The 14,330-nt window shown below is 44.6% G+C and overlaps 1 protein-coding gene across 1 annotated transcript in view; it reads left to right on the top strand.

Annotated features, from left to right (window-relative positions):
* The window catches only part of LOC126458395 (acyl-CoA Delta-9 desaturase-like), a 284,765-nt gene that overhangs the window by 231,130 nt on the left and 39,305 nt on the right, over positions 1–14,330 (top strand). The window contains exon 3 of the mRNA XM_050095403.1: positions 7,405–7,627. Coding sequence (XP_049951360.1) covers positions 7,420–7,627 — 208 coding nt within the window. The 5' untranslated portion in view covers positions 7,405–7,419. The remainder of the gene's footprint in view (positions 1–7,404; positions 7,628–14,330) is intronic.

Genomic DNA, 14,330 nt, shown 5'->3' with positions numbered 1-14,330 from the left:
CAGGAGGATCTGCAACGAATTGACGCATTGTGCAGGGAATGGCAATTGAATCTCAATGTAGACAAGTGTAATGTGCTGCGAATACATAGAAAGAAAGATCCTTTATCATTTAGCTACAATATAGCAGGTCAGCAACTGGAAGCAGTTAATTCCATAAATTATCTGGGAGTAGGCATTAGGAGTGATTTAAAATGGAATTATCATATTAAGTTGATAGTCGGTAAAGCAGATGCCAGACTGAGATTCATTGGAAGAATCCTAAGGAAATGCAATCCGAATACAAAGGAAGTAGGTTACAGTACATTTGTTCGCCCACTGCTTGAATATTTCCCACCAGTATGGGATCCGTACCAGATAGGGTTGATAGAAGACATAGAGAAGATCCAAAGCAGAGCAGCGCACTTCATTACAGGATCATTTAGTAATCGCGAAAGCGTTACGGAGATGATAGATAAACTCCAGTGGAAGACTGCAGGAGAGACGTTCAGTAGCTCGGTACAGGCTTTTGTTGAAGTTTCGAGAACATACCTTCACCAAGGAGTCGAGCGGTATATTGCTCTCTCCTACGTATATCTCGCGAAGAGACCATGAGGATAAAATCAGAGAGATTAGAGCCCACACAGAGGCATACCGACAATTTTTCTTTCCACGAAGAGGGGAATCTGAACTATCGTCTTCCCGAATCCGATTCCGGTGTCTTAACATTGCACCACTTCGTCCGGAGCGTGTGATAGGTCACGAAATATCACGCACTAGAGGGAGCCATAGAGGGTAAAAGTTGTTGGAGAAGAAAAGAGATTTGGATATAGTGTGCGACAAATAACAGAACGTTCGGTGCAAGCACTACAGGGGTATTACAAATGATTGAAGCGATTTCACAACTCTACAATAACTTTATTATTTGAGATATTTTCACAATGCTTTGCACACACATACAAAAACTCAAAAAGTTTTTTTAGGCATTCACAAATGTTCGATATGTGCCCCTTTAGTGATTCGGCAGCTCCCCGCTTTCTTTATTCGTCGACTTCCGCGGGCTACGCGTGAAACTTGCCCGCACGCGTTCAACCGTTTCTTCGCTCACTGCAGGCCGACCCGTTGATTTCCCCTTACAGAGACATCCAGAAGCTTTAAACTGCGCATACCATTGCCGAATGGAGTTAGCAGTTGGTGGATCTTTGTTGAACTTCGTCCTGAAGTGTCGTTGCACTGTTATGACTGACTAATGTGAGTGCATTTCAAGCACGACATACGCTTTCTCGGCTCCTGTCGCCATTTTGTCTTACTGCGCTCTCGAGCGCTCTGGCGGCAGAAACCTGAAGTGCGGCTTCAGCCGAACAAAACTTTATGAGTTTTTCTACGTATCTGTAGTGTGTCGTGACCATATGTCAATGAATGGAGCTACAGTGAATTTATGAAATCGCTTCAATCATTTGTAATAGCCCTGTACTCTGCCACAGGACAGAAAATCGTTGCGAGACGTATCAAAGCAGTCAGAAGACTTTGTGTCGTCTCTCTGTTCTTCAACGTGAAGTCTCTGATTTATTGTCGTCCTTGTGCTCTCCAACCTTAAACTGAGATTTATCGTTCTCCCCGTGCTGGTCGTTCCGAAGACTGACACTTATGGTTGTCCTTGAGCTCTTTAACCCGGAAGACTGGCTTGATGCAACTCCCTACGCGAGTCTGTTGTGTACAGGTCTCTTCACCTCTGCATAACTACTGCAGCCCACACCTACTTGAACCCACTTTCTGTAGTAAAGCCTTGGTCTTCCTCTTCAGTTTTCTCCATTACCAAAGTAGTGCCCATTGTACAATGTTCCCGTTATATTCGACATAGTCGCCATGTTTTTCCAACCATTTTTTGGTAACGTGACATCAGTTTTTCCAAATCGTTTTTGTACCAGATCGTGTCCTGTGCTCGTCTTAAGGATTTGGCGAGCTGCTATAACAAGAAAACGTCCTGGACTTTCGTCTCGCAGATTTTCGCGATTTCTCTTTGCTTTCGTTTGGGGTAGGCTACACCCCTGTCTCTCTCCCCTCTCAACTACTGCCTTAGTTTCATGTTCTTCGACTCTCACGACTACAGTTCTTTCCTTTACTAATAACTGCAGTCTGCTTTCTGTACAAGTCATAGATAACTTTTCGATCCCTGTATTTATCCCAGATAACTTTTGAATTCCAAAAAGTCTATTCTAACCGGAAAGGTGAAATGCTCTTCTACAGATGCTACAAATGTGGGTTTGCTTTTCTTCAACCCGCCTTGTAAGATAAGTCGTTCTGCGAGCAGTCAGCTAGAAGCTGAATTCTGCAGCCACGTTGCCACAAATGGTTCAAATGGCTCTGAGCACTATGGAACTTACCATCTGAGGTCATCAGTCCCCTAGAACTTAGAACTACGTAAACCTAACTAACCTAAGGACATCACACACATCCATGCCCGAGGCAGGATTTGAACCTGCGACCGTAACAGCAGCGCTGTTCCGGACTGAAGCGCCTAGAACCACTAGGCCACAGCGGCCGACTTGATACAACGGGGCCACCTTGTGGACAAGTAAACAAATCCTGCATCATGACTTCCTAGTAATCAGACACGCCCTCCTTATTTCCTTACAGGAAATAAAGAATGTACATGTAAATAAACAGCACAGCACGGCCACCGCGGGCGGCACGTCGCCACATCTCGTTGAGATGGGGACACAATCGGCTGTGATCGCACCCGTCTGACGATTAGGCGATCCTGTTGTATATTGGTTGTTCTAATTCGCCTAGGATAATCTAGGGCTCTGGGTGCTATCTGTTCCCAAATGCAGCTTAGGTGGCGTTCAGTTCGACTGAACGTTCGTCCTGCTCAACTAGTCAAACAGACTGTCCTCTCTAGGACACGATAACTTCTTCATATTGATGTAGAATGCATGGCAGAATTAAGTTGTCTAAGCAAATCAACAACGTCGCTCGTCACAGCTAATTAAAGTCCAGGTCTCGTCACCTACCCTGCTGCCAGGGCAGGCTATTTAAAATGCAAGCCTAATGGCCTGCATCACAGAAATTTAAAAAAAAGGCGTCTTTCTTTTAGTAGCGTAGTGCCGTTCCCCTACACTCCTAAAATACAAGTGCTTAATCATTTAGTATGAGCTCATTCAGCTGCATTTTTCGGTGGAGAGCTGATAATCAATTAAACTGTATCGTAAAATTTTACACAGTTGTAAATGCTCCATTATTGGCTTTTAATTCGAAAACTGCACTAAAACGCTACTAGTTATCGCGAAATTTCAGCTGGTATAGCCTGTACCACAGGTTCAGCCTAGCAGTCTACAGATCCTAAACACTGCCCTGCCCGTTACCGAGCGTAATCTATAGACTACAAATCCAAATATTTAGGGTTTCAAGTCGAATTGCTCCAGGCTTTTTATGGGATGTACTGCTACTTTTACTCTCCCGCTGTATTGCATGTACGGAAAAAAATCTAGGTGCTCTTTAGTTTAATGTTCGAGTTAAACAGTAGGTGATACTATAACTGGAATCGGTCTGAGGGGCCTTGCCACGGTTCATACGGTTCCCCTCGTCGGAGGTTCGAGTCCTCCCTCGAGCATGGGTGTGTGTGTGTGTGTGCATGTGTGTGTGTGTGTGTGTGTGGAAGGCACATGGTGGCCTCTCAGCACTGTACTGTATAACAGCGACATGTTCAGAGAACACATGAACACAATATCCCGCTCGTATAGCGTAGCGTGCTGTATTGTGAAGCAGGATGGAGAGTCAGACACGCATCGAAACCGCTAGGCGGATTAACGACCGTGGGCTGGTGCACAGGCCAGCCTGAGCGTGGTTTTGTAGGTGATTCCTCACATTCGTTTAAGTAAATTCTGGGATGTGCCCCTATTTCGGCCTCAGAAAAGACGATACACAAACAGTTAAAACACGATCATGCACTGATCAAATCTACACAGTTCACCGACAGATGCCGCAGATGACTCGCCTCTACATCTGCATCTACATAGATACTCCGCAAGCCAACGAGCGGTACATGGCGGAGGGTACCTTGTATCACTACTCGTCATTTCCCCTCCTGTTTCACTCGCAAACTGAGTCAAGAAGAAACGACTGTCTGTACGCCTCGGTATGAATCCTAATATTTTGTATCTTGTCTTTGTGGTCCTTACCCGCGAGTATGTTGGCGGCAGTAGAATCGTTCGGCACTCAGAACAAGAACGTCGCCTTCCCTCCAAGGATTCCCATTTGAGTTCCCGAAGCCTCTCCGTAACACTTGCATGTTGTTCGAACTTACCGGTAGCAAATCTAGCCGCCTGCCTCTGAATTGCTTCGATATTTTCGTTCAATCCGATCTTGTACTGATCGCAAACAGTCGAGCAGTACTCAAGAACAGGTCGCACCAGCATCCTACACTATGTGATCAAAAGTATCCGGACACCTGGCTGGAAAGATGCAATCGCCGTCGCCGAATTGCTCTTCAACAGTGGGAAGCAAGAAGGTGCTTAAAACATCAATGTAGGCCTGTGCTGTGGTAATGCCACGCAAAACAACAAGGGGTGCAAGCCCCCTCCACGAAAAATACGACCACACACTATAACACCAGAGCCTCCGAATTTTACTGTTGGCACTACACACGCTGGCAGATGACGTTCACCGGGTATTCGCCATACCCACACCCTGCCATCGGATCGCCACATTGTGTACCGTGATTCGTCACTCCACACAACGTTTTTCAACTGTTCAATCGACCAATGTTTACGCTCCTTACACCAAGGAGGCGTAGTTTGGCATTTACCGGCGTCATGTGTGGCTTATGAGCAGCCACCCGACCATGAAATCGAACTTTTCTCACCTCCCGCCTAACTAATATAGTACTTGCAGTGGATCCTGATGCGGTTTGGAATTCCTGTGTTATGGTCTGGATAGATGTCTGCCTATTACACATTACGATCCTCTTCAACTGTCGGCGGTCTCTGTCAATCAACAGACGAGGTCGGCCTGTACGCTTTTGTGCTGTACGTGTCTCTTCGTGTTTCCACATCATTATCACATCGGAGACAGTAGATCTAGGGATTTTTAGGAGTGTAAAAATCTCGCGTACAGACGTATGACACAAGTGACACCCAATCACCTGACCACGTTCGAAGTCCGTGAGTTCCGCGGAGCCCCCCATTCTACTCTCTCACGATATCTAACGACTACTGAGATCGCCGATATGGAGTACCTGGCAGTAGGTGGCAGCACAATGCACCTAATATGAAAAACGTATGTTTTTGGCGGTGTGCAGATACTTTTGATCACATAGTGTATATGCGATTTCCCTTGCAAGAGAAACGCTCTTTCCTAAAAAATTTCCAATAAACCGAATCGACCATTTGCCTTCCCTGTCACAGTTTTCACATTCTCATTCAACCTCATATCGCTTTGCAACGTTGCGCCAAGACATTTAAACGGCTTGACTGTATCAAGCTGGACACTAGTAATACTGTATCCGAACATTACAGGTTTGTTCTTCCTACTCATTCGCGTTAACTTTTTTCCACATTTAAGGCTAGCTGCCATTCATCACAACAACTGGAAAGTTTGTCTAAGTCGTCTTGTCTCTTCCTACACTCACTCAACTTCGACACCTTGCCCTTCATCACAGCATCAACAAACAGCCTCTAGATTGCTGTCCACCCTGTCCGGCAAATCAGTTATGTATATACAGAACAACAGAGGCGCTATCACACTTACCTGGGGCACTCCTGACGGTATCCTTGTCTCTAATGAACACTCGCCGTCGAGGACAACATACTGGGTCCTATTATTTAACAAGTCTTCGAGCCACTCACATAACTGTGAACTTATTCCATATGCTCGCACCTTCGTTAACAGCCTGCAATGGGGCACCGTGTCAAATGCTTTCCGGAAATCTAGAAATATGGAATCTGCCTATTGCCCTTCACCCATAGTACTCAGCATATCACGTGAGAAAACGACAAGCTGAGTTTCGCACAAGCGATGTTTTCCAAAACCATGCTGATCCGTGGACATAAGATTTTCAGTCTCAAGAAAGTTTATTACATTCGAACTGAGAATGTGCTCAAGGATTCTGCCGCAAACAGAAGTTAGGGATATTGGTCCGTAATTTTGCGGGTCCGTTCTTTTACCCTTTTTATACACTAGAGTCACCTGCGCTTTTTTCCATTCGCTTGGGACTTTGTGCTGGGCGATAGATTCACGATAAATGCAAACTAGGTAAGGGGCCAATGCCGTAGAGCACTCTTTGTAAAATCGAACTAGAATTCCATCCGGACATGGTGATTTATTTGTTTTCACATCTTTCAGTTGTTTATCTACGCCAGGTATGCTTATTTCCATGTCGTCCATACGGGAGTCTTCCCGATGCTCAAATGGCGGTATGTTTGCACGATTCTCCTGTGTGAACTGGATGGTTGCGGCTACAGGAAGGCCACCTGGCTGCAAAGTTAAATACAAATAACGACCTAGAACTTCAGCACAGCGCATCCCTTACTAGGTGTAGTTAACGTTAAGCATTCTTCTGAATGGTTCTCCATTTTCCACCCGTGGGCTAGATATTGTATAGAATCGTTGCATATCAAGCACTATGTACAGTGTTTTGCTAGTGAATTACCTAAAATTCGAAGTTGGGCAAGCCACATAAATAGATACTTGCAAGCAAAAGCTTAAAATACTAAAACATTCATTCTTATCCCTGCAGTTGACTGGGTGATCAAATGCTTAGTCTGGAAGAAGACAGCACCATAAAACCTCTAATAGTATCATGCCTAGTAAAGTTCTGTGTTGTTAACGCCATCCTTCAGGTAAATGACTGGCTTACTTTGTAATACACTTGCTTTCGTTTTGTAACAAAAAAGAAAGGCAACTACTGTATACGGATCATACTCAATGGTTTTAATCAGTATGAGCTTGAAGGAGCATTCCACGTACTAAAATTTACAAAATCTACCTTCTGTAGATTTATTGTGACAGCCTATTTGTGAAATGAGACTGATTTTTTCCTCTTTCTATTTGTTCTGTGCCGAAATTATGCTTATCGTTAACATCATGTGAGTAATAATTGTTAATTTGTTCTCCTAGGACATTGATTGGTGATTGGGGATAACTGCATGAACCTACCATATTCATGTGATTTGGAGGATTAATGTCAGCCTTGATGATGCTAAGCGCTTAGGTGCCTCTGCCTAATCGACTGATGTGCTGATCCATCTGACCTGCTGACCCATTTGACATGTTGCCCAATTTGACATGTTGCCCAATTTGATATGTTGCCCAATTTGACATGTTGCCCAATTTCATATGTTGCCCAATTTGACGTGTTGCCCTATTTGACTTACAAATTTTTCACCTCCTACTCCTTTTGAGCCGTTGCTCCATTTCATCTGTTTTCAGCGAGAAAATAGAGCAATGGCGCCACGTCCACAGAGCCCAGAAATAAAGCCAGAGGAAGACGCATGCGCCCGGGTGGACGAGACCCCAGGGAGAGAACCCAGTAAGCCGTACGTGAGGCAGATCTACTGGACCAACGTGGTGGGCATCGCCGCACTGCACCTGGCCGCCCTCTGGGGGATTACGTGGACGCCATTCTATGCCAAGGTGCTCACCGTCTTATGGGGTAAGTCACACCCTGCAGTGTTACATGTGTGCTTTGTAATTAGTGCTTGTATGGGGACTTTTAGCATGTGTACCGAATGTCTAGCTAAGGCGCAACTATACTGTACTGATACGTCATACGCACACTGATTACGAGTTATTAGAGAATTTCATAACACTTACTGCACACACATTTCAAAAAGACAGATCTGTATCTTTCTTACAGACCTTAAATGCTATCTGTGTCAGACCAATATGAAATATGACATACGTCCAGGAAGTATTTCCATTCTCTGCACGCAGCTGCAAGTACATCTGATCGACTTTTCTCAATCATTGTAGTAACTCGCCTTCTCGATTCAGGCCAAGTCCCTGGAAACGGAGAAATCTATAGTTTGTCATGGTTGGCGCGTGTCCAAGTTTTTGTCTGTTAGTTGTCAAATACTTCTGCATGCTATTGTGTTAGAGCCCTCTATCATCGGATAATTGCTTTTGTTCCTCCTCCCCCGCACAGGTGCCTGAACATGTCCATCAATAAGTGTTCTCTGATACCTCTCTCACTGACAAGAAACGGGCCGAAAACATTCTTTTGGTAAACACAAAAACGTACAGTATATACTTTCTTTGGTTTTCACGTTGGATGCAACACTGTCGATATATTACAACAGCAACTCTGATGTCCTACAGTAAGGTGTCTGGACAACAGTGGAAAAGGAAGGCTACACCAGATTCTTTACTTTTTTGTTTATCTTGCATGCAAGAATAATGGATCAGCAGACAGATTAGAACTGCCATTGTCTCGTTTACGAGTCCAGTGTCTTACCAGCTACATTATCACTCGCCGCTTGTCATCTACGTACATCAATCTGTCACTATTCAGATCATTCTTAACTGCCTCACCATCCAGTGTCGATGTCCTGTTCCCTATCTCGCTTAGGTGTCGATGGTACGTGGACAACCCAAACAAAAACTAAATTATCTCTGCTAGAGCTGATTGCAGTTCATTCTGCGTGTACGCTATTCAGAGCAGAAGTTTCATTCTGGATGGTAAGAATCAAGAATAAATTACAACAAATGAAAATCGTACTGTCATTGCCACTGAAATTTTATTGCCTTGTTGCCAACTTGATATTCTGTTCTGATCTCTAACTAATCACGGATAGCAAATGGACCCGGGAACTAGGTAAGAAGGGTCCGTGAACCTAGCTGCTACTCTGCACCAGAGATCACTTCTGGTCGCACGTATATTTTGTGGGGCCCTTCCTCGTAACATAGACAAATATTTCAGCTCCTTCATCGATTTGTTCACAGAGGCTGTGGCACAGATATTTTAATTTAAATGCTCCTTTCACTGAAACCCAAAAATTTATACGTAAATTTATATTTAATTGTTGGCCTATAATATCCAACACAACTACGCTGAATGAAGGCAACATTCATCCACTCAAGTTGTAATACACTCCTGGAAATTGAAATAAGAACACCGTGAATTCATTGTCCCAGGAAGGGGAAACTTTATTGACACATTCCTGGGGTCAGATACATCACATGATCACACTGACAGAACCACAGGCACATAGACACAGGCAACAGACCATGCACAATGTCGGCACTAGTACAGTGTATATCCACCTTTCGCAGCAATGCAGGCTGCTATTCTCCCATGGAGACGATCGTAGAGATGCTGGATGTAGTCCTGTGGAACGGCTTGCCATGCCATTTCCACCTGGCGCCTCAGTTGGACCAGCATTCGTGCTGGACGTGCAGACCGCGTGAGACGACGCTTCATCCAGTCCCAAACATGCTCGATGGGGGACAGATCCGGAGATCTTGCTGGCCAGGGTAGTTGACTTACACCTTCTAGAGCACGTTGGGTGGCACGGGATACATGCGGACGTGCATTGTCCTGTTGGAACAGCAAGTTCCCTTGCCGGTCTAGGAATGGTAGAACGATGGGTTCGATGATGGCTTGGATGTACCGTGCACTATTCAGTGTCCCCTCCACGATCACCAGTGGTGTACGGCCAGTGTAGGAGATCGCTCCCCACACCATGATGCCGGGTGTTGGCCCTGTGCCTCGGTCGTATCCAGTCCTGATTGTGGCGCTCACCTGCACGGCGCCAAACACGCATACGACCATCATTGGCACCAAGGCAGAAGCGACTCTCATCGCTGAAGACGACACGTCTCCATTCGTCCCTCCATTCACGCCTGTCGCGACACCACTGGAGGCGGGCTGCACGATGTTGGGGCGTGAGCGGAAGACGGCCTAACGGTGTGCGGGACCGTAGCCCAGCTTCATGGAGACGGTTGCGAATGGTCCTCGCCGATACCCCAGGAGCAACAGTGTCCCTAATTTGCTGGGAAGTGGCGGTGCGGTCCCCTACGGCACTGCGTAGGATCCTACGGTCTTGGCGTGCATCCGTGCGTCACTGCGGTCCGGTCCCAGGTCGACGGGCACGTGCACCTTCCGCCGAACACTGGCGACAACATCGATGTACTGTGGAGACCTCACGCCCCACGTGTTGAGCAATTCGGCGGTACGTCCACCCGGCCTCCCGCATGCCCACTATACGCCCTCGCTCAAAGTCCGTCAACTGCACTTGCGGTTCACGTCCACGCTGTCGCGGCATGCTACCAGTGTTAAAGACTGCGATGGAGCTCCGTATGCCACGGCAAACTGGCTGACACTGACGGCGGCGGTGCACAAATGCTGCGCAGCTAGCGCCATTCGACGGCCAACACCGCGGTTCCTGGTGTGTCCGCTGTGCCGTGCGTGTGATCATTGCTTGTACAGCCCTCTCGCAGTGTCCGGAGCAAGTATGGTGGGTCTGACACACCGGTGTCAATGTGTTCTTTTTTCCATTTCCAGGAGTGTAATTATTAAGATGGTTTCAGTGTATATTGCTATTTTTAATTGTTACCTGCAACATCAACACGCACGTTGTAAATATCAAACTCACATCATCTGTCTTAGTAGAACACTAAAAGTTTTCCCGTATATTGATAATTGTACTTGCATACTGCAGCATCAATATGGGCAAGAAAAGTTATGAGCTCCCTCAGCTGCTATAATACATAATACGAATTAGTGCACAATAGCCTAACAGCACAAAAAACACTCGATATTACCAACACGACAGCGAAAGACAACAAGCGAACGTAAGAGAATGGCCACAGAGTTACCCAGCAACGAACTCACACGATGTACTACTGTTTGTGACAGGTCTACGGTAGTCGAGGAAGTAACTGTGCAAAGATCAAATGCTCATCATAATACTAATTTGAGCTTATACCAGCAATTTCAGAGATCCGCTCACATATACAGAGTAACAATTGTTGAACTATACGAAAAAAACGTTCATTAGTTACAAACTACTTTATTCAACATGTAAAAGTCAGTACAGATATTCGTATTTAGGCTATGACATATTCGATATGCCTGCCATCCTTGGCGATGATGTGGCGCAGACGAATAGCGAAATTCTGCATGACACGCTGAAGTGTCGGAGCATCGATGCTGTCAATAACCTCCTGAGTGGCTGTTTTCAGCTCAGCAATGGTTTCTGGGTTATTGCTATACACCTTGTCTTTAATTTAGCCCCACAAAAAGAAGTCGCATGTGTTCAGATCCGGAGAATATGGCGGACAGTCGAGGCCCACGCCAGTGGCCTCTGGGCACGCCAGTGCCAGAATGCGGTCCCCAAAGTGCTCCTCCAGGACATCAAACACTCTCCTGTTTCGATGGTGTTGAACTCCGACTTGCATGAACCACATCTTGTCGAAATCAGGGTCACTTTGGATAATGGGGCTGAAATCATCTTGCAAAACGTTCACGTACCGTTCGGTAGTCACCGTGCCACCAAGGAATATCGCATCTATTATTCCGTGAATGGATATTGCACACCACACAGTCAGCCGTGAAGAGACTTCTCGATCGCGAAATGCGGATTCTCAATCGCCCAAATGCGCCAATTTTGTTTATTGGCGAACCCATTCAAATGAATGTGGGGTTCGTCTCCAAACCAAATCATATGCACATACTAATTCCCATCATGCCCCGCGGCCAACCGAGCAGCTTGAACGCCCGAACGCAAACTGTTTAGAAGTTATGACGATTTTATTTCATATAGTTCAATAATTGTTACCCTGTAGGTTACTTACTCGTATGTATAAATGAACGATAAAAACACCAATAAAAATGACAAAGAGCTGGTAAATGGAGCTGTTAAGAAATGAAAATGAATGCGGCCGTATAATTAAAGAAACAGCTACTAATTATCGTTATGAGTTATGGCACTACAATTTTGTCGTTTTAAACATTTCTGTTTTGTCCTTGCAAAATGTAAACTACAGCTAATACTCAGTTGTGTAAAAATCTTGATGATTATAAAATGTTCTCCATTTACTTTTCACTCATAACGACCCATCTTATCGTTTCATAAAAATCCAAGCACCCTCTACACCCTAACCTAAGCAAAACGACGAGCACCATAATGCACTATCACAATAGAGATACAAATAGAAAACTACAGGTTTCTATGAGTGGCCAACGCATTAGTCACAAGGATATGTCTACATACTTGGCACTGAAATTAAATGGCACTTTAATGTATAGCTCACATTTAGAAGATACAAGACAGAAACTCTAAGCTCCGCAATGCTATCCTGTCGAAATTGACTGGAACGATGTGGTGTTGTGGGGCGAGCACATTGAGGGCATCAGTGTGGCTGCATATTGTTCGTCAGTCTGGATGAGAAGTCGACATGTACCTAAAGTGGACATCTAACTGAAGGAGACAGTGCGGGTAACCTCTGGGATCTCGGGCCCACACTGTGTGTCTTGCCCCGCGTTCCAGCAAATATTCGAGTAGAGCCCCCGAAAAAAGGCAATCGCGGTTAGCTACGGGAGCATACAGAAAAATGCTAGCCAACTCAGAACTCCGTCTACACCAAGACGTCGCACCTATAAACAGACTTAAATCTAAGTCACTTTTGTGGAAAATGAGTGAAGAATTACAAGGCTTCGACTTAGACGGCTTTGAAAAAGTTACGAATTACTTATAAGTGGACTTGTGAACTGAAATTTGGTTGGTGATCCCAACAATGAGATAGTAGGATTCCACCTCCCGAGGAAATTGTGGACAACTTTGAATCGTGTCAGAACGAGTGTTGGTAGATGTAAGCAATATAGGTAAGGAAATGGGGCTTATCTGGCAGTTCTTAATGCGATTGTGATGAAATCCAACCAATGGACTATTTGCTTGTGTGTGGCCTGCATGGTTATGATGGTGATCTGAAGCCATACGCAGACTGACTCACCCATAGGGTAGCTAAAGAATATTTGTAATATAGTACAGAATTACAAGAACACTTGTAAAGAAAATTCTAACTCAGCACAGAGCTACAAGAATACTGCAGTTAATACATTGGGCCAAGCATTTAACGTGACGATTTTCTTTGTAAATACTGAAAGAGTAAATAAATAAATAAAATCAACATTAAGATAACTTGATACCGTCTTCCACGTCTTTATCTTCTCATTTCTTTGTACTTGCTACATCCAATATCTTCGGTAAGATAACAAACCCTAATCTTTGTAAACATGTTCAGTGTTTCCTCAATGTTTCTCCACACTGTACCAATTTAACTGTTCATGGTTGCCATAGCAGATGTTGCAAGGAGCCGGTCGTGAGTCACGACGGGACTGTCCGTTAATGTCAGACTTTCCCGAAATCAGGATACTCTCTGCTATTCATATACTTCCGCAACGGAAGTACAGAAAAATGGCCCCCGTACATAAATAATAGCTGACGGCCATTGAAAAATCACTAATTAAGAGTGGCAGAGGTCACCTAGCTGCATAAATAATAGCAAAAGGAAGTCCAGTCATTGCACTATTTAATTTACAATCATGTGTATACACAAGGGAAAATCGCACCTCGAGAACACTTTCTAACAAAACTATCATTACACATCTGAAAGCAATGAACTATGTAATTCATACTTTACACACATATGAGTGGGACACAAGGGATAAGGATGACGGAATGAAAAACGTTACCTCCGGGGATCACGCTGGAATCGACCTACACCGGTGACAGAAATAATCGAATTACCCATGCCAGAAGTAGGAGTACTAACCATACATGTAAGATCCGATAACATGCACCTGGAGCAAGATGTGGAGCCACAGAATTCACTACAGTAAAGATCGACTCTTGAACCGCGAAAAGGAATGAAATAAACGAGTAAGAAAATCATGAAAAACGGTGCTAACAAGGGCACGCCAAGATGCTAGGATCATGGATTTACTTCAATCTTTGTACACCTTTTGTAGGCCATTAAAACAACATAATGTGCATAGTAAGGTGCACTACTCCGGCAATTCCGAGAAAAAATCGCAAGAGAGGGTTAACGCATCTATTGTGTCTGTGCGAAGATGCCGGCGGTAAAACGTTATTGTAGTCAGGTGGTTGGCGTTCAGCTATATTTTTTTCATCGCTGGTCACATTATTTAATTCATATGACATTTGAGAGGTAATATAACGATAAAACAACCCAAGTGCATTTGGATGAAGTTGTAGTGAATTTCATATGTTATTTGACTATTTACTATTTGTAATTAAATTTTCAAGGACGAAGGACAGGCTTGGAAAGTCCAAGTCAAACCTCGATAAATAAAGATGCGAATGACGTTATTCGCAATCATTAATATACAGTAG

This window comes from Schistocerca serialis, chromosome 2, assembly GCF_023864345.2.
Source record: "Schistocerca serialis cubense isolate TAMUIC-IGC-003099 chromosome 2, iqSchSeri2.2, whole genome shotgun sequence".
Lineage (NCBI taxonomy): Eukaryota > Metazoa > Arthropoda > Insecta > Orthoptera > Acrididae > Schistocerca > Schistocerca serialis.
The sequence above is the reverse complement of the archived record's forward strand: the minus strand, read 5'-3'. Positions and strand labels throughout refer to the sequence as shown.